The sequence below is a fragment of the Hylobates moloch genome, unplaced genomic scaffold (genome assembly GCF_009828535.3).
Source record: "Hylobates moloch isolate HMO894 unplaced genomic scaffold, HMol_V3 SCAFFOLD_17, whole genome shotgun sequence".
Taxonomy (NCBI): Eukaryota; Metazoa; Chordata; class Mammalia; order Primates; family Hylobatidae; genus Hylobates; species Hylobates moloch.
Genome location: NW_026652292.1, coordinates 22249590 through 22276634, shown reverse-complemented (window position 1 = coordinate 22276634; position 27045 = coordinate 22249590). Strand labels below are relative to the sequence as shown.

Sequence of the window (27045 nt, the reverse complement as noted above, 5' to 3'; positions counted from 1 at the left end):
ATACTTCTGACAGTTAAACTATATGAATATTTAAGGTATTTTGTTTCATCATGTAACCTATTTACCAAATTACTATCAAAATTTTTTTCTTATTACAGAAGGTTTTTCTTACCTTGAATATTTGACATAACTTGAAAGTTGTATATTAGTCTCCAAGATTTCATAATGTTTTTATAATATCATAAGCCCATTACATTGAATGGAAACATCATGGCATAGATGTAAAAAGATAACTGCATGTATTTACTTAGAAAAATTTAGCAGTAGCTAACACCTCTGCACATGCACATTCACACACAAACACATACAACATCCATTAGCCCAATTTTTGTAATGGTACCACCTTTAAGATATAAATTTACAAAAAGCATGCATAATCAGTTCTAATGTTATAGTGTTGCTATTTAAATACTTTCATTTTATTCTTGTAGAGAATTTTTTCTTTTGCTGAAAAGTCTTAAATACTAATATTAAAAATCATAGATTTCAAGATGAAGTTTCAACTTCCATCCCAATTTTTCCAAGGTTTAAAGTCTCAATTTCCTGTGTTCCTAAGTATTAGTAATTGAATGCATAAAAAGTAAAAGTTGAATCCTAAATGAAACATGAAGATCATATTATTTGTATTAGTCTTTTTTATGTATAATTAATGAACTGTGTAAGAGAATTCAACCACAACTTAAAAATCACATCGTAACTGGGTGGGAGCATATCATCCAATTTCACTCACTCTAATGTGATGATTTATTTTTTTATACAGCCACTTGACTATGAGAGCCGAAGACTTTATACTCTGAAAGTCGAAGCAGAAAACACCCATGTAGATCCCCGTTTTTATTACCTAGGACCATTTAAAGATACTACCATAGTGAAAATCTCTATAGAAGATGTGGATGAACCTCCCGTTTTTAGTAGGTCCTCCTATCTGTTTGAAGTTCACGAAGATATTGAAGTGGGCACCATCATTGGTACTGTAATGGCAAGGGACCCAGATTCTATTTCCAGCCCCATTAGGTAAGTGTGCCTTTGAAAAATGAAAAAAGCCAGGCTCAATGGCTCACGCCTGTAATCCCAGCACTTTGGGAGACCGAGGCGGGTGGATCACAAGGTCAGGAGTTCGAGACCAGCCTGGCCAACATGGTGAAACCCCGTCTCTACTAAAGATACAAAAAATTAGCCGGTAATGGTGGCACGTGCCTGTAGTCCCAGCTACTTGGGAGGCTGAGGCAGGAGAATGGCGTGAACCCGGGAGGCGGAGGTTGCAGTGAGCCGAGATTGTGCCATTGCATTCCAGCCTAGGCGACAGAGATGAATCTGTCTCTAAAAAAAAGGAAAAAGAAAAACAAAATGTTGTTTAAAATGAAAAAACAGCAGTAGAAATACATATACAGATCAAGAAATTCTATTTAAAACATTTAATGCAATGAAAGATACAAGAGTCCTTCCGTAAGTTGTATACAAATATGGTGAGCACAGGCATTTCTAGTAAATTGCCTCTGAATGTTTTTGGGGCAGGGCATGCACAAGCTTCATGGTTTTCTTCTTTTTATCATGCCCTTTAGACTGAAACCTTGCTTGTTACACCTGCCTGTCTCCTTATGGTGTTTATTGTTCTGATCCCTAGTACAGACCCAGGGTACTATGTCAACTCTGCATTTACAGTGCAACGAAACTACTTTGTGCTTTCAAGTTATTAAATAAAATGTAAGGTTGAATGAGAGAAGTTTTAACAGTTATAAAGTAGGCTGGATGTGCTAGCTCACACCTGTAATCTCAGCACTTTGGGAAGCCATGTTGGGCAGATTGCTTAAGCTCAGGGGTTCGAAACCAGCCTGGGGAACATACTGAGACCCTGTCTCTATAAAAAATTAGCCAGGCATGGTGGTGCACACTTATAGTCCCATCCACTCAGGAGGTTAAGACAGGAGGATCACTTGAGCCCAGGAGGTCAAGGCTGCCATGAGCTTCATTCACACCACTGCTCTCCAGTGACAAAGTAACACCCTGTCTTCGTAAAAAAAGAAAATAATTGCAATGCTGCAATGTAGGTTATATTATGATTTTAGAAACTCCCCTGATGCACAGCCATCAAAGTTGAGAGGATTCTGTTTTATGTTTATTTATTTATTCTGCCTTTTTCAAAAAATATGAGCACGTTCTAGAAAGATGAGTCTTTTCAATTCTTGTTTTCCTTCTTATGACAGCTTAAAAACAGATGAGATGTGATAAACTCCTGAAAATGAAAAAGAATCAATGTTTCAATGGCACTTGTTCTATTACTTTAAAGAAATACATATACTGACATACACTATTCAGCATGAAAATGAACACTTACTATAATCCATTAGTCCATCTTGTATTTTGGATTTCATTTGTTTTCTAAATCTCTGCAGGTTAATTTTCCTTGCTCATTTTCTATGTGAACCAGTCAAGTATGAGTTCAGATGGTTATTGTTCACTTTCTGAGTGCACTCTTATCTTTCTCCTACATATGCCACAGCACATGCAGGAAACTTCTTTTTTTTTTTTTTTTTCCATAATTTTTTTTTTATTATACTTTAGGGTTTTAGGGTACATGTGCACAATGTGCAGGTTTGTTACATATGTATCCATGTGCCATGTTGATTTCCTGCACCCATTAACTCATCATTTAGCATTAGGTGTATCTCCTAATGCTGTCCCTCCCCCCACCCCCCACCCCACAACAGTCCCCGGAGTGTGATGTTCCCCTTCCTGTGTCCATGAGTTCTCATTGTTCAATTCCCACCTATGAGTGAGAACATGCGGTGTTTGGTTTTTTGTCCTTGCGATAGTTTACTGAGAATGATGTTTTCCAGTTTCATCCATGTCCCTACAAAGGACACGAACTCATCATTTTTTATGGCTGCATAGTATTCCATGGTGTATATGTGCCACATTTTCTTAATCCAGTCTATCGTTGTTGGACATTTGGGTTGGTTCCAACTCTTTGCTATTGTGAATAGTGCTGCGATAAACATACGTGTGCATGTGTCTTTATAGCAGCATGATTTATAGTCCTTTGGGTATATACCCAGTAATGGGATGGCTGGGTCAAATGGTATTTCTAGTTCGAGATCCCTGAGGAACCGCCACACTGACTTCCACAATGGTTGAACTAGTTTACAGTCCCACCAACAGTGTAAAAGTGTTCCTATTTCTCCACATCCTCTCCAGCACCTGTTGTTTCCTGATTTTTTAATGATGGCCATTCTAACTGGTGTGAGATGGTATCTCACTGTGGTTTTGATTTGCATTTCTCTGATGGCCAGTGATGATGAACATGCAGGAAACTTCTAATTTTATATGCCATATGACTTGAACCAGTTAAAAATTCTATAGGGTCTGCCATATCTTCAAGTGAAATCATGTATTTTATGAATACCTATGTTACATTTAATTTCTATAATTTCACATAATTATGTTTTCTTATATTCACACACAGCATCACAGGTTACATATTGGCAGAAGAAACCTGTACATGCCAGCATGATATTCCCATAAATGCCTCTTCCCCAATTCATTTACCAACATCTATATTGCTGCATTCCTTGTGTTTTTGTTTTTCTTTTTCCTTTGAAAGTTTTATATAACCAATACACAGGCCTAATTTTCTCCATTAAATATTTACCCAGCATTTTCTTGGCAGAGATTCTAAGGTTTAGCAGCCTGTCTTCTGTGTTTCAGATTTTAAAATTGACTTTACAAAATAAAATATAATATTGTCATCTAAATGTATATCAAGTGGCATACTTAAATTGTAATACCAAGATATTTCTCCACACAATGAAATAGAATTTAAATCCTCCTATAGACATATAATTATTATATGTCAAAATATATCTGTGGATATTTAAAATAAAATGGTTAATGAGGATGCAAGTCCAAAGACTAGGAGGAAAGAATCCTCTTGTGTATATTATTATACATATTATATTCCTGTTATGTATATTATATTATGTATATGTATATTATAATCCTCTCAGGTATAATATTATACATATTATAGCAAAAATAATAGCTCCCTTGCTTATCAATGACAGAGGGTATGCCATTAAAGTTGCTGTATACTTTGACTTTATACTAATTTGATGTAGAAAATTTAATGAATATTCTTGGATGTCATTCTTTGGATAGAATATATATATTTAAAAAAATAGGCTGGGCGTAGTGGCTCACGCCTGTAATCCCAGCACTTTGGGAGGCCTGGGCAGGTGGATCACGAGGTCAGGAGATCGAGACCATCCTGGCTAACATGGTGAAACCCTGTCTGTACTAAAGAAAACAAAAAATTAGCCGGGCGTGGTGGTGGGCGCCTGTAGTCCCAGCTACTCAGGAAGCTGAGGCAGGAGAATGGCGTGAACCCGGGAGGCAGAGCTTGCAGTGAGCCGAGATCGCCCCACTGCACTCCAGCTCAAAAAAGACGGAGACTGCACTCCGTCTCAAAAAAAAAAAAAAAATAGAATAGCCTTACTAATACAATATGTCGTTATGGGAAGGATCATACTTGACATGCTATAAATTGTGTCATATCTTGTGAATGTTAATACAGTAACCAAAGGGATTTTCTTAAAATGTGTGTTCTGGAAATTATTTTAGAAAGGAAAATGAAAGTTAACACATAGAACTTTCCAATACAGAATTGCAAACTATACACTTTGAATCATATTTGAAAAAGAGCTGTGATCTCTGTGTATCTGCAAGGTAATGTCACATAATGTTCAAAATTTTGTCATTACTTCTTCATTCTGAACTACAGGAAATAATTAAGAAAGAACACACACGAAATGGATTTAGCAAAATCAGTGATGCATGACAGCAGACGCTTTTATTGATTAATATTTTTCAACTTTATGTCATATTTCTAAGAAGTAAGGAACCTTATTATTTGCCAAAATGCCAGTTAATTAGGTCATTCTTTCTTTCATTTAACAAATATTTGTGGATCACCATATCAGATATTAACATGTTTCTCAAGGAGTTCTCAGTCTGTTAGAAAAGAAGACTCAGGATGAGAATCAAATAATACTCATTGAGTGACTAGTAGAGTTTGACACTTGGTGTTTTCATGTTTTATTGTCTGTTTGAGATGTGAGATGAAGTTAATTCCTAATACAATGTGGTAAATGGAAAGATGGTGGTAAAATCTGCTTTATGAGTGAAGGAGACAAATAGCTTCCACTTTACATCATCATGAGAGGCTACAAGGAAGAGGTGAAATTTATGTTAGATCTTTCAGTAATAAAATAATTATTCCAAGTGGAGAGACACAATGATTTTCTTAATACATGAATATTAGATATGTAGTTTGATAAAGATAATGGGATCTATTTAAACTACATCAACCAGAATGTTAATCTAGTTTTAGGCTTTAAAATGACATCCAGCACACCATGCTGGCAATCAAGTTGCAGGATAGTTTGCTGTTGTTTTTCAAATGCATATAGACTTTGATACAGCTATATTAAAAACTCTTATCCCAAACTACTTTTCTTTTCTTTTCTTTTTTTTTTTTTTGGCGGAGTCTTGCTCTTGCTCTGTCACCCAGGCTGGAGTGCAGTGGCACACAGTCTTGGCTCACTGCAACCTCCGCCTCTGGGTTCAAGTGATTCTCCTGCTTCATCCTCCTGAGTAGCTGGGACTACAGGCATGTGCCAACACACCCGGCTAATTTTTGTATTTTTAATAGAGATGGAATTTCACCATATTGGTCAGGCTGCTCTTGAACTCCTGACCTCATGATCCGCCTGCCTGGGCCTCCCAAGGTGCTGGGATTACAGGCGTGAGCCCCTGCGCTCGGCCATCCAGACTTTTCCATTTTTAAAATATCTCAAGTTAAAAGCAATATGTATAATAATGATACACATGGCTAGGAAACTGAAGCTACATGGGTATTATATCATGAAGCTACTAAACACCATAATAAGTTGATAGTCTATTACTATGATGAAACTAACATTGTCTCCAATTTTCCAAGAACATATAGCTTCCGGGAATAATCTTTTGCAATAAATCTTTGTATTATTCTTCTTCAGCAGAACTTCCAATAACTAAATAAAGTCAGTTGGCAATGTAACTGTCTGTAATTCCAACTGTTTTGTGACCAAATATATCAAAGTCAGTTGAATGAATATGACAATAGACAATAATTTAAATAACACAAGGATTCAGAAGAATAGCATTTAAATGCAGAGCAAAGTACCAATTTATGCCTTGAGGAGAATGTATGTGTGCAACTAGGAAAAGTCATTCAAACAATCTACATTCCAGATCAGCACTGTGTTCTTTCATGTAATTATCAGTGATATGTGTGTCTTTGCGTTTAACTATTTTTTCTGCAAACTATTAATAATGCTACCATGTATTTTTTCTTGCCCTCCACATTCAGATTTTCCTTGGATCGCCATACTGACCTTGACAGAATCTTTAACATTCATTCAGGAAATGGATCTCTTTATACATCAAAACCTCTTGACCGTGAACTATCTCAGTGGCATAATCTTACTGTTATTGCTGCTGAAATCAGTAAGATGAATTTTATGTATCTAACATATATCTAGATATGTTTATGTTTATATATTTTATGTAGTTTAACATATTTTATAGGTTTTATTTTATATTAAAAATAATTCATTCTCATTGGACAGATGAATTGTAATTTTCTCAGCGCTTATACTTTTTTTCAATATTTCCTACATTGATACATAGAGGGATACCTATAGTATTGGTAGAAGATGCAAAATTTTATTTCTGCCTTCTTGGAGATTTTGGCTGAGCCTCATAATAACATTGACATAAAACAGATGAACAAGCCGGGCACGGTGGCTCATGCCACCGTGAAAACTGATATGTTTTTATACTAGGATGACAAAGAGAGGCAATAGTGAAAAAGTAATTAAATGTATATGGAGAGCATAAATGAAGATAAAAATTTGTTAACAAAATCTTAATCATTTATATGGAATTGTCTTGGCCTCACTTCCCATTTTTGATGATAAGAATGTTACTTTTCTTCTGGTATAGAGAGGACATCTTCTATATGGAGGTTTTATCTCCTGCTTTCAGGAAGAAAAGGGGAGGAGCAGAGCACCCTTCTTACATCTGCTGTTTTTCAGTTTTTTTAGTACCTTTAACTCAAAATAATCTTTATGTCAAAATGGCATATTTTGCCACCTTTCCGTATATATAAATGTATATTTAATATTAACTAATAAAAATGAGCTTGAATTATAGACTAACAATATTATCATTTGTGGAAAAAGTAGAAGTATTAGATTTGTCACTTGCACACTAATAATTAGGATCTATGCTAAATGCTGGATGCATATGATACCATTTAATCTTATGAACAAGCCTGTAGGTAGATATTACTACTTCTCTTTTATAGATGAGGAATCCCAGGTATGTATTGTTAATCAGAGTTCACATTAATCATATGTGCCAGGTGTCATTCTAAAAAAACAGAATTTATTTTCTTCTAATATTTTTATTAACCTCATTTAACAGAGAAGGTACTAAGGCTCTGGGAACTTTGGTAACTTGCCCAAAGTTATGTCAGAGGTGGCACAACTGAGATTTGAAACCATGCCATTTCTAGATTCATTACTTAATTCCATAGCTGATTTACAAAATTTTATTTACTAAAACTTGATGGTTTTCAAACCACATTTGTCTCTAATAATGAAAGTTCTTTCCCATACTAGGACAATTTATGGGGCCTATTGTAAAATGAAAATGTCAGGTGCTTGTTAAAAGTAAATTAAGAAATGTGCGATGGAGCATTAAAACATGCAAGAGTCTCTTTTAAGGGTAAGGCCTTGTGGAACTGCTGGGGTCATATGCCCATGAAGCCAGCCCTGCCAGCACAGGTACATGCAAACCTGTTCAAATGTTCTAATTCCCACGTTGTGATGTATGTGGTATAGAGCAACTCTTGACCTGTTTTTAAAATAAGAATTAATTAGGGACAGAATCGTTTTTTTAAAATTAAGCCCATAAATTTTAGATCTATAATGCTAAGCTGAATCCACAAACATGTATCAAGGTCAAGTTATTTATTTGAAGTAACCACTGCAGGCTTTGGGAGGCAAAGCATTGGATGGGGCTGAAACACCGTGTCCCAGAACAATTGAATTAGGCTAGACAGATCATCAGCAATGAACTAGAAGCTTCAGGACAAAGTAATAGATTTAGCGTGTTTCTTACATCTGCCCCTGAAATACAGATTAATTTCAAATGATCCATTTTTTTCATAGTGAGATATAAATATCTATTTATATCCCCTTGTTCTCTCCATATAATTGCTATATATGACATATAAAAGCTAAATACCCTGTGGATTTAGCTTTTGATTTTCAGGCTAACTAAATATTTCCAAGTTTTTCTTTTAAAGAAAGCTTTTATTTCTATCTGTATCCACATCCCCATAGTTAGATGTACCTAACATGATCCAATCTGGTCATTTCAGAATCATGATTGTGCTCTCTGCTTGATTCAATATCCTTGTTCAAGCCTAGTGAACAAGGAATTGCATTTTCCCTTACAGATATTTTGTGAGATTTAACTTCTAAAGCTAGTTGAAGTAATTACAATTCTGTAAAAAGCTAAGCCAATTACTTCTTTTTTTAAAGGACTGAATCTTTTTTTTGTCCTCAAATAAAATCAATCTGTAGAACAACTGCCAAAAATGCCTACCTACCAAACCACAAACAGTCAGGATCCCATTATTCTGTTCTGGGCATTAAATGCAACGAGGATGAGAGGGAAACAGCATACAAGGAATTTTTTCTACTAGACTTTAAACACTGGCTTTACAGTAAGTGTGTCATACATCACGCCCTGAGCAGGACACAATGACGTTCAAATGTACTTCTTACCAATATGTTTTAAGGCCTTGCTTCTAATCATTTAATTCTACATTCCATGCAAATATATCACATCATATGGCAGGCAGCACTCCAGGTAATTATTTAGTGCACCATATCACGGAATAACTCCTCTTTTTCTTCTTCAACAATATTTTAAAATGCCATGTGGAGGCCGGGCATGGTGGCTCACGCCTGTAATCCCAGCACTTTGGGAGGCCAAGGCGGGCGGATCATGAGGTCAGGAAATCGAGACCATCCTGGCTAACACCGTGAAACCCCGTCTCTACTAAAAAAATACAAAAAATTAGCCGGGCTTAGTGGCGGGCACCTGTGGTCCCAGCTACTCTGGAGGCTGAGGCAGGAGAATGGCGTGAACCTGGGAGGCGGAGCTTGCGGTGAGGTGCACTCCAGCCAAGGCGGCACTGTTTTTTGAATAGGTGGCTCCAGGCTCGATGCTTTACAAAGCACATTCATCCCTGTGGATTTAGCTTTTGATTTTAAGAGCCTTGAGTTATTTGTAAAGACCCTGGAGAATCTCTATATTGTGTTAGGGAAGGGGCCGACGACGGAATTTTTTAGTTATGAAACTTTTGTCTCTCCTGGCTCTGTGGCATCATTAGAAAGTGAATTGTTACCAACAAGGGTTATTTTTATGTCAAGACTTTATATTGAAAGGAAATATTTTGCTTATGTCCACTCACTATATGATTAGGTTAAAGAGCACATTCCAGAAAATATGGAAGAAGCATACCTTCCCACTTTTCTCCATAGCAACAAGTAGATAGCAAAAGGTCCATTTGTAGAGAACCCCACGGCTCTGGGTATTAGCAAATGGTCTGGCACAGAGGAAGTGGAAAATAATGAGATGATAGCATTTTTCTCCTTTTTTTTTTCCTCCTCTCTCCACTTCTTCTCAAATGCACATCTCTTCAGACTCACATTAATGGTAGGAAGGCTGATTAATGTGTTTTTATTAGGTGGATACTTTATGTGGAGAAAGCATAAGTTTTTAAGTAACATAAGAAAGTGAAGAAGATATAATAATGATAACAATGATGATGGTAATGATTATAGTCAATGAATATTGAGTCCTGATCATTAAACTGATACTTTCGTAAGAAATTTTCATGCATTAACTCCTAATTTTACAAGTAACTCTGTGAGCTTAGAGGTTCTACTTTGATTTATATTGAGTAAACCAGGACATTGAATATGTGGAGTGAATTGGCCAAAGTAACATAAAAAATGAGTGGTGAACTTGGGAATCAAAGCAGCAGCTATGTTAGACTCCAGGGCCTGAACTCTAAACCTCCTGGTACACTAACGAGTGGATAATTTGCAACAATATATTAGCAAATAAGAAGTTAGAACCAGACAACTGAATCCATGTGGGTTCAGAAGACTGCAGTAAGACTTAAAAGGATTGGTGAAGAAAGGATGCATTTTAAATTTTCTCTTGTAAAGAGGGATAAATGCACTTCAATTCTGTCTGCCTTTCTTTATTCTCTCTCAGCCTTGTAAATATATCCCTGCTAAGTAGTCTGTTCTTATATATCATTTTTTAAAGTGCTGATTTTAATATTGGCGTAACATTCAATTATATGGAGAGAACAAGGGGATATAAATTATTTCTAGTAGTAATATACTTCCTATTTGTATGTGACAATATATTTTACCTTTGTATCTGAAAATTATTTAGATTACCTTAAGACGTCAGATGAATTTTACAAGGCTAAATGATATCCACAGCCCATGTTGGTTGAGACCATTCAATAAGGTTGCCACTGTCCCTAGCTATTCTGCTATTGTTTTGTTTTGTTTTGTTTTCAGCTATTTATAGTCTTTATTGCATTATATTGCTCTTCAGCTTCACTTTTCCAAAATTTACACAGAAGTTTAACAGTATCCAAAGACTGAGATATTGACATCATAAAAGCTGATGACTATAAACTGAATTTAAAATGTAAACATACTCTCAGCTAGCATAAGTACCTAGAAAAATCTATAATAGAAAAAATGCAATTATAACCAATACAGGGTTGTTACTCAAAGCTAAGCTAAATAAAGTGGCATTTATATTTTTATTAATTTACATATCAAAACAAGTTTGAAAATGCATCTTTTTTTTTCGAGTTGGAGTCTCATTCTGTCACCCATGCTGGAATGCAGTGGCATGATCTCGGTTCACTGCAACTTCCGCCTCCTGGGTTCAAGTGATTCTCCTGCCTCAGCCTCCCAAGTAGCTGGGATTACAGGCTCTTGCCACAACACCTGGCTACTTTTTGTATTTTTTTATAGCGATAGGGTTTCACCATGTTGGTCAGGCTGCTCTCGAACTCCTGACCTCAAGTAATGCACCTGCCTCAGCCTCCCAAAATACTGGGATTACGGCTGTGAGCCATTGTGCCCAGCCAGAAATGCATCCTTTTATGTGAGAACTTTGATGCTGTTGATTTCAGCATTTGTAGCAAAAGGTATGATTAGAATCCTGCTTCTTATTACTGAGCTAATTTGTGACAATAGATTGTAATGCAAAATTGAGCTAGAACGTTGAGATGGTACCAGCAATAATTATACTAATAAAATATTTGAATCTTCATATTTCATCATAAATTTCCCAACTAGTTTGTAAAATAAGTAGCCATATAATAAAATTTTCAAACAGAAATTTAAGAGCAGTTGTTGAAATACATTTTGGTGATAAAAGTAGTCACAGACATAGGTTTTATAACAGTTACCACTTACGAGCGAATGATCTTAGATAAGTTACCAATTTATTTAAAACTATTTGTTCAGGCAACCCACTCGGTCCCCTTCCACGCTGTGGAAGCTTTGTTCTTTTGCTCTTAGCAATAAATCTTGCTGCGGCTCAAAAAAAAAAAAAAAAAAAACAACAACAACAAAAAACTATTTCTTCATCCAAAAAAAAGGTAAAAATTAAATGATATGTAATGAAATATAACAAGGATTTAATAAATAAGTATTCTTATTTTATATATTTGGACAATAAGGACACCAATATAGTGTGAACTCAATTATACTGACTCGTACTTTTAACATGATTTTCCAAAATAATAATAGTACCCTTGTGCCCAATAGTAACTGAATTCATGACTACTTAATTAGGCTCTGCAGTAATTTTCTTTATTGCATTTGCTCATTATGTTAGTAGAATGATTGCAATGCTTATTTTGTATGTGAGCACTTAATATCCACAAGATGCCTATATAAATTAAATTTGATGCACAAATTTATCTTCCTAAACAACATTTTTCTTCCCCTTTTCTAGACAATCCCAAAGAGACAACACGCGTGGCTGTTTTTGTGAGAATTTTGGATGTTAATGACAATGCCCCACAATTTGCTGTGTTCTATGAAACTTTTGTATGTGAAAATGCCAGACCAGGGCAGGTAAGCCCCTACAGGATTAAAACTATGGAAAGATTTTAACTGTATGCAAAATATTTTCTTTTCAAAATCCTGAGAGGAAAGAATGGAAACACTCATATATAGTCCCAATATAATTTTTAAAAACCGTAACTGACGTTTTTAAAGGTGAAAATATTTTTAAAAGCCATATACCAAGTTTCATATTTCCTTTGTAAAGTTCTAATGCATGAATAAAATTTTATTGTTGCCACAAAAGTTGAAGCATAAGAAGAAATAACTGCTTTCAAAATTTTCAAAAACAAAGACAGGCAAAGTCCTAAGACCGCTGGCTGTGTCATTAAATAAATACTGATACCTGCTAGAGAGATGAAAGATGAATGCTGTGGAAAACCAGAGAGAAATGTATGGGAGCAGCAGAATATTTAATCACTATTCTGATGTGTGCAGATATGGTTTTGCATCAGGGCAGCAGAACTTGCTCCTTAGACTTACACATTGCATTTCATCATTACAGCAACATATGAAGTGCTTAATGACTTGGTTTTAGTACTTTAAAACATTTTTTCTGCATCAGCTTTGTTTATAATTCTGTAAGTCTTTTCCTCAGTGGACTCATTTTGTTGATTGAAAAGCTCCAGTGTATACGGCTGAAAGAGGATGCTCTTAATTGGTTTGAGTGCTATCTTCACAGAAGGAAGCTGTGTGGTATAAATAATAATTGGGAATCAAATGTGTTTTATTAAAAAAAAGAACCATCATGAAATTGTATTATGTTTTGACATTATTTGATACTCTTTATAAACATCAATGTCATTGTTACATTTTTATGCAAATTATATTGTGGAATAATTCAAATTCTTCTTTTTGAAGATTCTAACAGGAATTCAATAGCCTGTCTGTTGTTTGAATATGGTAAAATTGCTGCAATTTGATTCATTTTTTTAACTTGAAAATGTTATGGAAATGTTTAATTTGGAACATTTAAATGACTTAGCTGCTTCCCACTTACTACTTAATGAAACAGTGCATGCCCCAAAAATATCATTCCAAATCGTCCTCTGCTTGGCAGGCTCAGCATGATATAAGCTGAAGTCTTTTCTCTAAGAGATAAATTACGCACTTTGCTACTGCTGCATACATTGCTCCCTCTATGGTTATTCTATTTGATTTTCAAAAGATATCTTTTCAGAGCATTCAAGTCATTATAAATACTGATTTACAAATGTATTCAAAATATACAAAATAGGAAGTATGTTTATTTTCCCTCTGCCTATTTTCTTTTTAACTATAACTGGCTCACAACGTCTCCATACCTTTTGGACATTTAAAAAACAGCTGGCATATTGAAGGAAAATAATCAAAAGATGATTTCAATAAAAAGGGAATTAGCCTATCTTCACCCACCTGATAGGAAGAGGATGATTAATATTTTTTGTTGAATTGGCTGCCTGTGCAATAGCCTCCCATACAGGCAAATTCTAATAAGACCAGTTTGTTAGATGTCACTTTGGCCTCATAGGCTGCAAAATGCCTTGGTTAAACTAAACTGTTATATATTAAGGGATGAGATTCTAGGTTATGACATCCTAGCAGGCAAAATCAAAGTGGTAATTTGATAAAAGTCTTGTTCAGAGCCTTTTTAAAATTAATTCGTTAGCTCTGACTCCCCTTCTCCTAGGAAAGCAGAAGAATGTCAGGGTTCCTAGGCGGAGCTTGCAGTGAGCCGAGATCGCGCCACTGCACTCCAGCCTGGGCGACAGTGCGAGACTCCGTCTCCAAAAAAAAAAAAGAAAAGATTATTTTAGAATAGCCCAGTGAAAATAGAAATCAATTCTATGCTTATTACTTCCCTAACAACTGAAAAGGGTTCAAGGATGCTTTTTTGCTTTGTTTTTCTTTTTCTTTCTTTTCTTTTTTTGTTTGTTTGTTTGTTTGTTTGAGAAGGAGTCTCTCTGTTGCCAGGCTGGAGTGCAGTGAGTGGCGTGATCTCTGCTCACTGCAACCTCTGCCTTCTGGGTTCGGTTCAAGTGATTCTCCTGCCTCAGCCTCCCAAGTAGCTGGGACTGCAGGTGCGTGCCACCACGCCTGCCTGATTTTTTGTATTTTAGTAGAGGCAGGGTTTCACCATGTTAGCCAGGATGGTCTCGATCTCCTGACCTTGTGATCCGCCCACCTTGACCTCCCAAAGTGCTGAGATTACAGGCGTGAGCCACGGCGCCTGGCCAAAAGGGTGCATTTTACCAGCACAAAGGAAATGTTCTCATTAACGGAAACTCCAAGGCTTCCCATAGAAAAAGCTAAAACATATTAAAACTTAACCAGTTTTCTAACTTTAAATATCTTAAAACCCATTCATGGTTCCAGACACTGTAATAATATGATCACTGAAACATTCCTCAAGTTGATTTAAGATTATTTTAGAACAGCCCAGTGAAAACAGAAATCAATTATATTGTTGCTAAGGACATAAAATGACTTCTCTGTGCACTTTTCTTCATATGCTCAAAATGAATACTGGAAGTCACAAGTTTTCGTTTGTTTGTTTCCTAATTGTGGCAAACTTTTTTATTGGAAATGGACCAAAATGAGTTTGTCTCCAGGACAAAAACAAAACAGTGGGTGCTTATAGAAAGAGCCAGGGAAAATAATTTTACCTCCTTGTTGCCAAGTTCTGATATCTGTTACCAGTCTTTATGGCACATTTAACCAATACAAAAGCTCTGTGATTTTTAACATATGGTTGAAAATGGAAAGGAAGACTAGATTGAGAGGTAAATTCAGGATATGAAGAAATTGAACACTAGAAGTAATATTTTAAATGAAAAAAGACCTATTATCTTGTAAAGGATGTAAGTGCCTCCATCTGCAATAGCAAAGCCTTAAGGTCATAAAAATATATTTTAATGTAATACAGATTCTGCAACACATGATTCTATTTTGTTTGTGTCATCTCTATGAGTTTGACTTACCCCTTTTATAATATCCAATGAAAATGTATAAATTAACTACTGATCTTTAAATCAGTAGTGCTATAATATTTGATTAAAATAACACATTTTAATTAAAGATTTTAATGTTAATTTTTGAAATTTCTTATAGATATATGTAAAGATGTCACCATTTGTTTTTTGAACTGCATTATTTTGATCCATAAAAATAAATTGAAATTATACTTTGTAAATTTATTTTGAGGGAAAATATACAGTTGGAAATGTATATTTATTCTGAAACATTTGAGTTTCCATTTTCAAAGGCCATTAGCCCCATTTTTACATTTCCGTCACTTTTTGTGTCTGTATGTGAATGTTAAAATATTAATCTTAATGACTAAGGATTTCTAGTAGTCTACTGTCTTTTTTGATGTTATTCCATTTGTCATTTTTTCCTCTTCAATATATTCTTATAAATCATTATTTGAAAATGAAATCCTTAAGAGTATATTTGACAGACAAGAAATCAGTCAAGAAATGTTTTTTCACTTAATTGACACATCTTAACTAGTATTAGTTGACAATATTTTGACTTTATTAATTTTAATAGATTTATATTCTTGCTTTATAATTCTTGCTTATATTTAATTTTAAGTTACAATTAAAATTTAGTCAAATAATTATGTCACTATGTTTTTAAAATGTACTTTTGAAATAATTCAAAGTTTTAAATGATGTTTTTCTTGCTGCTTATTTCTAGGCAATAAATATAAATCTTTGGTCCAATTATATTTCTTGTATCCTTTTGAAATAAATGGTTAGGGTTGTAATTAAATAGGCTACTATCACAAATATATCACATTTTCATTGCTCTAAGACATTTTAAACGAAAAGTAATCTAATACAGATAGTTGTAATGATTTTTTCTTGTAATTTTTCACATAACATTTTTAACTTGAAATCACTTGTTAAACCAACAAAATATCAGCAACAAATATTTTCACCCAACATCCACACAACATTGAGTTAATGCAGTAAAAAGTGTATTGCTTTTAGTTAACCATAAATTTGACTATGTAGGCATCAGTGTACATATTTAACAACTTTTGAGGCCGTCTTCAAAATTAAAATATGTAAAAAATATTCAAATGGTATTATGAATATGTTAAAGAACAAAAGGAATATAGATGCAAAAAAACCTACCTATGACATATATATACATCTTACATACATTTTTGTATATTTGTTAATCATATCATATGTCCAAAGCAGTGATCTGATTATACATCAGGGGCTAAATTGTCTACTTTGCTACCATATGGCTTCTTATGTTTTCTCTTACCGTAAAATCAGAGTTTACCTTTTTAAAATAATTCCCACATAATATATATGTTGAATTTTTAAAATACAATTTTATTGAAAGTGTAAGTTAATTGAACTTTGACTGTCAAGGTTTCTAATAATGTTTAAGACTCTGTTAAAAAGTAATACATAACCTTACCTATAAAATCTCTACATTCCTTGACCATTTTTCATTTTATTTTTGGGGAGAAACAAAGCATAGTCACAATAATTTCCTAAATTTTTCTGACATTAGAAAAACTCTTCCAGATCAATGTGTAAATGCATATAAAAAATCTCATTTTAAGTGTTATATCTAAATTAATAAAACCCTATATAATTTTTTATTTACCAGTTTGAAGTAAAGGATATGATCCAAAAGAGATAGAGATGAGAGAGGGAGAGATTATTAAAATCAAAGTAATAATTAAAAGATGGATTAACTCAAGGATACATTCACAAGAAATAAAAGTCAATTATTTTGAACAACTTTAGACAAAATGAAGATCTTAAGTGCAGATTATACCCATGGATAAGAGATATATTGATGAGATATATATTTTTCTTTTTCTGCAGCTAATACAGACTATAAGTGCAGTAGACAAAGATGACCCTTTAGGTGGACAGAAATTTTTTTTCAGTTTAGCTGCTGTCAATCCAAACTTCACAGTACAGGATAATGAAGGTAAATTTTAGAACTTGTTCACTATGACTTATGATGATATCAACAGGAAATTTCCCGAGTGTAACCATTGCAATATATATGCCATATCAATTTATTGATCTGAGTTACACAATTTTGTTTTAATCAAGTATTTGATATATTTAGTAAACCCATCTTTGGCAATGTGTACTTCTCTTCAATTTTAAAATAATAAAATATCTGAAAGAGGTCTCTTTATGGATGTTAAAAAATGATTGTGTCTTGATAAGATTAGAAAGGCCGGAGATAATTCTTACAACAATAATATAGGACACATAGGGTAGAAAAATGAATGATTCAGTGAGACTCTTAAGCAGACTTCAGTGAGATTTAGCAGCAGCAGATTCACCAAAGCCAAATATGCATAAGGGAGTGAAAAGAATGAGAAGTAGCCTGTGAGGTGATTCAGTACAAAGGCATTGTTACAAAGGTACTGTTGCAATGGCAAGATGCATGCCTCTTGAAGGTTAAAAAACCTTCTTCTACTTTGTTATTGATTTAAAACATGCAACAATGCGGGAAATTTACCTAATCCATTTTCTTCATGAGTATTGGATTGATGTGTGTTCTGTATGTGTGTAAGCACACACGCACAGATGCACATAAATTAAAAAACACATTTAGTATGGTTTTTCTCTTGGTATGCAAAATAGGTTTTTTGAAAAGAGAAAAGCCAATTGTTATCATCTATGTAATCTTGGTAAATGATTCACTTATAAAAATGTACCACTTTGAAAACAGTACGGAGGAAGTACGTGAAAACCTAATAAATAAACAATTTATAGTATATTTCTCAAATGAATTATTTGTCTTATCTATATATTAATTGCATTGTACTTATTTTTTAGGAAAATGTATATCAATTTTATATTTTACATAACTATGTTTTTATTTATATGTTAAACCTTGGTTATCACATTGGGAAAAATTTACTGTCCCAAACCATTTGTAATATTTTAAAATTTGTTTTAGATAATACTGCCAGAATCTTAACCAGAAAAAATGGATTCAATAGACATGAAATCAGTACCTATCTCTTGCCTGTGGTGATATCAGACAATGATTACCCAATTCAGAGCAGCACAGGCACACTGACCATTCGAGTGTGTGCTTGTGACAGCCAAGGCAACATGCAATCCTGCAGTGCTGAAGCCCTACTCCTCCCTGCCGGCCTCAGCACCGGGGCCTTGATCGCCATCCTCCTCTGCATCATCATTCTACTGGGTAAGAAACCTTAAAAACAATGGGAGTATTTTCTAGGCTCTTTACTTTAGTATGATTTTGAAGAATTGTTGCTATTGAAATCCCTCCACAAAACCAACCCCAAATTTAAGATAGACAGACATAAATTAACTATGTGATATTCTTTATATTAAAATATTTTATTTGATCGGAATATATACGAATATATAAAGAATTTTTGTTATAGTTGTAGTAATAGCAGAACTTTACCTAATGGGGTCTAGAATTCATTCTAATGTGAATCAAAATATTTAGAAAAACAACAACAGTCTTTTACCACAGTGCAGTAAACAAAGGAAAAGGCAAGCAGAACGAATGCAGAATGGCTTGTGTAGGAGCTTGGAAATTTGAGAGACAAAATTCTTGGTAGCCATGCTGAATGTTCTAATGGAATTAAGAGATCTTTGGAACCTAGGTCCAGTGAACAAATGAAAGGAGACGCATCAGTGGCCAGGACCCCAATTATTTTATTGCTGGCCCATTATTTTCCTCCTGAGTGGTGCAGTAACAAGAGTCTGGGGCAATGGTTCTTCTGAAACATCCTCCATACAGGAATCAAGTAGGAGTTGGAAGAGATGGAAGATAATAGTAGGATCTCAAACCCCAACTCTGTAAGGTGGACATTAATCAATCTCAATAAGACTAAAAACAACAAAGACAAAGGTTAAGTTGATAACATTTGTTAGAATAACAATTCAGGCCGGGCGCGGTGGCTCACGCTTGTAATCCCAGCACTTTGGGAGACCGAGGTGGGCGGATCACGAGGTCAGGAGATCGAGACCACAGTGAAACCTCATCTCTACTAAAAATACAAAAAAATTAGCCGGGCGTGGTGGTGGGCGCCTGTAGTCCCAGCTACTCGGAGATGCTGAGGCAGGAGAATGGCGTGAACCTGGGAGGCGGAGCTTGCAGTGAGCCGAGATCGCTCCACTGCACTCCAGCCTGGGTGACAGAGCAAGACTCCGTCTCAAAAAAAAAAAAAAAAGAAGAACAATTCAAAAACTTGACATAGAAGCACTTCCCATCAGCATTCCTGTATTCAATAATTGCTAACTTTTCGTACATACAAAATAAAGTTAAATACAACTTTAGCGTTCATCTTAAATTTTAAAATAATGTAAACAGTAACAAATTGTAGCAATATTTTTATGATTATAAAAAGAGAGCACGTTTTTATATGAAGTTAAGGCCTGGGCAACAACAAAAAAAATGGATTAAAAATATTTCCACGTTCTTTATTTGACTTGATTATGTCTACTTCATTCTATAGATGTTTCCATTTTTCTACTTTTATCATAGCATTTATGCACTTTCACTCTGTGTTTAAATAACAGAAAGGTAAATTACTTATGACAGATAAATCATTAAATGGATGAATAATTCAAGATTAGATTTTTATGTAGTTCGGGAAATGAGAACATGCATATTAAAAATATACATTTTATAATTTGTTACTATGAAATGAAATCCAGAACAAAACTTTTCCCTGTACTACGAAAAATATATACCTCATTTTATTTCATAGAACGAGAATTTGGTATAATTTTATTTTTATAATTTGACTTACCATTAGTACAACAAACATTGAGGAAAAGTTAATAAATGTGCTTTACAATAGTTGAATCCACAATTGCAAATACGAATAATATAAATATTTATTTGGGGGATTTATACTTTAAATCATATTGAAAACTTGTTCTATTAAAATATGTAATTAAAATGAAAGTCTCTAGTAAGAATAACATTGATGGTAGCAAGTTTTTAGTACATGTTTACTGTGTTTCAGACTCTGTCATTGGCACTTTGCCATGACAACCTTTTTCACTTGACAAAAAATATCTGGCATGTGTGGTGTTATTATTTTCATTTTATGCGTGATGAAACTGAAAATTCAAAATATTCAGAACATATTCCAAGGTCACACAATTTCTCAGTGGTTGAGCTAAGGTACCTTGCTGTTGCTATTAGTCAGTGTATACAGAGATTCCCAGTGAAATCTGTATTTCCACTTTTATTATGGCTGGATGGAGGCCTCACTATCTTACATATTCACTAAAATCATATTAAAATAAAATTTTACCTGGTTTACTTTCCCTCCAAACAATGATATTTCATTCTATAATCAGGAGCAGACTGCTTTTAACTGCTTTTGAATTAAAATCAGATTAAGTATTAGCTCTAGTTTTGTTAGTTTAAACCTATTTTTTGTGAGTATTTCTGTTACCCTAATCAAAAAACATGCAAAAAAGAGGGAAATGAACTTGGACTTGGAGCAAATCGTAATAAGTTGTCATTATCCTCAACATTAGAAGGTTTTTGCTGGGCAAGGTCATTTGATGATAAATAATCTGAGATTTAAAATCTTTACACATTTTTATGTGCATAAATATGTGAATTTAGGCAAAATAAAATGGCATATTTTCTTAAAAGCTTGACGAATACACTTTTTAAAAAGCTCGGCCTATTTGCTTTTTAATTACTTGGCCAAGAACACTTATCAATGGCTAAAACTTTCTTTTTCATGACATTAAAAAAGTTTATTGTTTGCCCTCTCTCACAGGTTGAAGACAAACTAGTCTGTGCATTCCATGTTAATAAAAAAGAAAACATAATACCCCTTCATATAATAATGTAATTAATTACATACTCTTTAAATGTGTGTTCTAAGAAGCTAAATAAATACTTGTATCAATATTTATTCATCCTTATCTTATCTGAGTTCACACTTTTTCCCTCAAATCCTTTTAAAGGTTGAGGATAAAAATGTTTGAGAATAATGAGTAAGGGTGAGAAACTCTAATGCAATCAGAAGAATTTGATATTAATTTTCTTTTATCATTTTTGCTATTACCACTGTTTTGATTATGAGTATTGTCTCTCATTGAAGTGGGAAAATGTCGTTTTCGAGCAATACACTTTTCTATTATGAATCTAGCCAAGATTCATACATTTTTGGGGGGAGTTAATTCAGTGTTGCAGTTTGAGAAATTTACTCTTTGCCATCTTGTAACCTAACAATTTTTTGGGGGGGTCTCATGCAAGGTATATATTTTCATGGAAACGTTAGAAATTTCTAAATTCACCTAACTCTAAATAATCTGGGTTTTTTTTTCCAATAATTACAGCATTCTTCTAATTAAGTAACAAAAATATGTAAGTTTATCAGCAAAGCTATTTAACAGAAGTCAGTACTCAATATCTTGTGAAGGATGCTGCTTTTTGCTATTGTGTAAAGGCTTTGAAAAAAGTAAGCATCGTGTTGTCCTTTTAAATTGTCTAACTTGAAGCTGATTTCAATTTGTGTAGATTTATACACACAAATTTTATATAGTATCTTATGTTCCTTATTTAATGCAGAAGATAAATATTATCTGTACTATGAGAACTAAATGGTTCCTAGGAAAATAAAGTGTAAGTCACTATATTTAAGGAATATTTTACGTTGTTTTAAAAATAAATTAGAAACATGATCTTAAACACCACCCACCCTTGCTAAACCCTTCAGCGTCTCCCCTGACACCTCCCCCAAACTGTGGGAAGCACAAAATTAATCTGAAAGTCTAAGCTGTTATAGAAAGCCTGAGTAACTTAAACTTTTATAGTATTTCCGCTCGTTATTTATAGTGTTTTGAACGGACGTCTAATGTATCTTCTTGTCTTTTTTCAAGTTATAGTAGTACTGTTTGCAGCTCTGAAAAGACAGCGAAAAAAAGAGCCTCTGATCTTGTCAAAAGAAGATATCAGAGACAACATTGTGAGCTATAACGATGAGGGTGGCGGAGAGGAGGACACCCAGGCCTTTGATATCGGCACCCTGAGGAATCCTGCAGCCATTGAGGAAAAAAAGCTCCGGAGAGATATTATTCCAGAAACGTTATTTATTCCTCGGAGGACTCCTACAGCTCCAGATAACACGGACGTCCGGGATTTCATTAATGAAAGGCTAAAAGAGCACGACCTTGACCCCACCGCACCCCCATACGACTCACTTGCAACCTATGCCTATGAAGGAAATGATTCCATTGCTGAATCTCTGAGTTCATTAGAATCAGGTACTACTGAAGGAGACCAAAACTACGATTACCTCCGAGAATGGGGCCCTCGGTTTAATAAGCTAGCAGAAATGTATGGTGGTGGGGAAAGCGACAAAGACTCTTAACGTAGGATATGTGTTCTGTTCAAACAAGAGAAAGTAACTCTACCCATGCTGTCTCCACTTCACAATATTTGATATTCAGGACCATTTTCCTGCCAGTCAGCACAATTTTTTTTTCCCATTTACTTCTTAATTTGTTCATTAATTACATTAATTCTTTCCTGTAGGATGTCTCATGGAATATATACGACATTTTATTTAATCACTTCCAAGAGCCAAAGCTATGGAAATACAGTGTTGTCCATCTTAGTAAATAAAAGATAATTTCAGAAACATGAACAGGATAGTTCTCCCTTAAGCAACCTCACAAACAAGCCGCTTCTGTTAGATACATGTCCTGCCCTTGCAAATGAAGCTTTTAAAAAGGTGAAGAAAAATTTTAAGGTATATCCTGTTCTGTACATTAAATTAAAAAAACAAAAATGTACATGTGATGTTAGTAGGTGTGATATGCAACCTGGTATACAGACATTTGTGCAATTTCATTTCATCAAATTCTATCTGCTAATGTTTTATATTTATATTTTTGTATTTATTTTTAAAAAAAATAAACCAGTTTTTACAACTACTTTGTCTGTAGCTTCTTTTTTTCCCTAGGATGGAAGACTTTCTCCCTGAACTAAATATCTTGATACAAAATTACCTTACATACAGGTAAGAACACAATGCCATTATCATTAGTATTGAAAGTGCTAACTAAATTAATATCATTTAGGTAAGAATTATGTTTCCAGCCAGTCTTGATATGCTGTGATATGTGGAAAACTCTTCATATACAAAGTAACAGTCATTTATAAAACACATAAAAATTTGCCATTTAAACAAACTTAAAACATGGCCATCCTTATGCTAAATATCTCAAGACACCAGCAATGCAGTAATTTCATTTTGTTTGTATTCACTAAAATCATACCTGAAAGAATAAAACATTTTCTCATTTTTTATGGCATTCATGCCATTGACGTTTATAGAGAATAATAGTTCGGGAAGATTTCAGACTAAAAGAATCCTTTAATGGAAAATATACTTACCTCCCATGGTGACTTTGAAAATGCCTACTAATGACAGTAATAATGCAGAATATTCCATTAAGACACAGCTTTACAATTATATCAAGATTTTAAAATGCATGATACATTTGTTTGTAACAAAGCCTGCTTTTCTGTCAATGATTCCATAGAAAGCAAGAAAATAAAAATAAAAAAATTAAAACACTGGCAGCTAATTATCCAGAGTTCCTAAGAATCATGAAAGTTAGCTGACACTCACTGATTCCTTATTTCTCAACCTCCACAACAGGATTTATTTATAAAAGGAGCACTTTGTTGGGCCTAGACTAGAAAGCCACGTTCCCTGCTGAGTATATTGTAAATAATACCAAAGATCAGTGTGCTCTCTACTTAGTGAAAATGCTGTGCTTTTGGATTGAATCAAGGTGCAATACTGATGTGTCCTTAATGTAGAATTATTTCAATCTTATTAAATGGTAATATTTTCCCAACTTCCAGACTGAAAGGGCCCACATCACTCTGAACACAGATATTTTTGTTTGCATGTTAGCCTGATTATAAAAGAAAAACAACGTATATTCTAGTTAAAAATACAGTCGTGTGACAAGACTAAACGATAACACGATTTGGCAGATTTCCTCTTTTCCAAGAACTCATTCATTTTTACTGAAGGCTAGGTGTCAAAAGGACAAAGTTTAAGGAACAAAAAAAGTTTGATCATATATGTTGAACTAAAAGGAGAGAAAATCCTCCATATCCTAAAAGGACTACTCTTTAAAAACAAAATCAGCTAACAATGGAAAAATAAAAAAAGTACAAATTGTAAGAATTTTACATTAGATATGATTCGAAATATATATTTGATTAAAATTACTTTTAAAATTTATAGCATTAGTTGTTTTTATTAATACTTGCTGTTAATAATTGGAATTGTTATTTGAATAATTTTAATTTTCCTCATTTATGTAATTTTAAAGTAACATGAACTTGCTGTCATTTATTGTGTCATTCTGGTTTTTATTAAATTAAAGGACTAATCTTTAATATCATCCAATCCAGGTTTCCAATAATTCTCTTTAGGGAGATTTAGTAACAGGCTTCTTTGTCACTATAAGGCCTATATTGCACAGAAATTATTCAGTAACAGCTATCTTATTTGTTGATACTGAAGGTGATATGTTAAAAATTAATTGGTGATCCTGAAATGTAAAATGTATGCCTGTAATTACCTGCTAAAACTCTCTCAGTAATTTCCCTGCCATTGTGCTCTCCCAAAGGAGAGAAAGGAATGCCCAATATGTAGATTATTCTATGCCCCAAATCTCTTTTATGTGGGGACTGGGACAACCCTCTCTTAGTATCATTCATTTCATTGAACGAATGTGGGCTTTTCTTTTATTCATCTACTTACACCTTCATTCGTCAAATAGTTTTTGAGCAGCTATTATAAAATCAAGGGATGTTTTAAACACTAGAGATGTAATAAATCATAGATCATTATTTTATATTACTGCATGATTTTTCTATTAAATGAAAAAAATTGCAAAATAGTTAATATCTTTTACCATTATTAATTTTTCTTTTTCTTTTCTTTTTTTTTTTTTTTCTTTGAGACAGGGTCTCACTCTTTCTTTTGCCCAGGCTGGAGTGCAATGGTTTGATCACTGCTCACTGCAGCCTCTACCTCCCAAGCTTAAGCAGCCCTCCCACCTCAGTCTCTCAATAGCTGGCACTACAAGTGTACACCATCATCCCCGGCTAATTTTTTATTTTATTTTGTCTTATTTTATTTTATATTCCACAGAGATGAGGTTTTGCCATGTTGCCCAGGTTTGTCTCAAACTCCTGGATTCAAGTGATAAACCTACCTCGGCCTCCCAGAATGCTTGGATTACAGGCGTGAGCCACCATGCTATGCCCTGTTGTTTACTTAAACAGTAAATAACCATTTTGCTCTTCTTTTTTCATAATTTAAATAAACAAGCTAAAAAAGATGACTTGTAAATCTCTTGATCATTAGAAATGGTGACTAAGTTGATCAATTCTCATTGGTTCTACTATCAACAAAATATGAAAGAAAATTTATGTAATGATACATACTCAGGCTGAGATTTCACTGTATATCAAGTAGATACTCTTATGCAACCTCAAGAATTGCAGATATTTATCAGTAGACATGAATTAAGTGTGAGTAATTAGATGTCTAGGATCTTCTAAAATTATAAAAACCTAACATTCAGGTTTTTTAAGATTAAGGATATCTACATATCTGTATTCATTTATCAATACAGCTACCTGTCTATATATAATTTACGTCTATGTTATATATACATGTATGTACATATAAAACATGACTGTTAGACTCCATATAACATTCAAGGAAACTATTCCTTTTATTTCTTCATTTACAAATACATATACGCACACTCATATTCATATGTCTCTATTAAAAATTTCAGCTTAACATAGCTATTAACAAGAAAATAGAGTCACTTTTCAAAATCCCTTACTCATTATAGGTCCTTTGTGCTCAAATAGATGAATGAAGGATGGTGTGATCCTTACATTCATTCAGAAGTCGATTATTAATCATGTTTGATATTTGCTTTAGAGATTTTGGTGAACGGTAAAAGGAGATAAAATTTATAAATTTGCAGAACTGAATTATACAGAACATGCAATTATATTGTACAAGGATACAAAAGCAATGGCTGAATTATGGACTCTGCCCCTAGTCAATTATGGTATAACAAATGTTACATATATGCCCCAAAATAACTAAATGGCATACAAAATGAAAAGTAAGAAATTAATAAAAAATGTTATGGGCTCCTTTGATTCAAGGACAGAGTCTGTCTTTCCTTCCATTATTTTCTCAGTGCTCAGTCTCTGGCATGTTATAGTCACTCATAATGCTAAATAATGTCATTACATCTCCCCAACACATTTTCTAAATGTTTCCTACAGTCATTCTCCAATGGCCTCACCATCAATTATGGCTGTTCAAGCTAGACTTGAGGCCTTCTTTATCTTCCATACCTATCACGTCAGTTTTCGTTTACTATAGAATCTCCCAAAATAAATATGCTTTAATGTACTGCCATTCTTGTTTTAAAAGAAATTTTTCAGTTACAGTCATTAAGCACCACTGTGTCAGTTTTTTGCCATACACTTAGATTGCTCTTAATCTTTACAGTAAGTTCTCCAATGTATTAATATCCCCATAGCATACAAGATTTACAAATTAATAGAGCTGCAAACTACTGCGGTATTAACGTGAAGATGCTCTCCTTGCAGTTGAGCCCTTTATATTTTTCACTGTCAGTGTTACAGTCTTCAAACTTCTCTCCTTGCCTGCAATACAGTTTTGCATTTTGCTTACCCATCT

The 27045-nt window shown here is 34.0% G+C and overlaps 1 protein-coding gene across 2 annotated transcripts in view; it reads left to right on the top strand.

The window, feature by feature from the left end:
• The window catches only part of LOC116456674 (cadherin-10), a 166308-nt gene extending 141742 nt beyond the window's left edge, over window positions 1–24566 (top strand). Inside the window, exons 7-12 of one of the 2 annotated variants that reach the window (XM_032135439.2) lie at window positions 761–1014; window positions 6407–6543; window positions 12175–12296; window positions 17123–17231; window positions 18222–18473; window positions 22166–24566. In XM_032135439.2, coding sequence (XP_031991330.1) covers window positions 761–1014; window positions 6407–6543; window positions 12175–12296; window positions 17123–17231; window positions 18222–18473; window positions 22166–22650 — 1359 coding nt within the window. In that variant the 3' untranslated portion in view covers window positions 22651–24566. Of the gene's footprint in view, window positions 1–760; window positions 1015–6406; window positions 6544–12174; window positions 12297–17122; window positions 17232–18221; window positions 18474–22159 lie in introns of both variants that reach the window. The other variant, XM_032135438.2, reaches the window with a different exon arrangement.
• Window positions 24567–27045: the final 2479 nt, after the last annotated feature.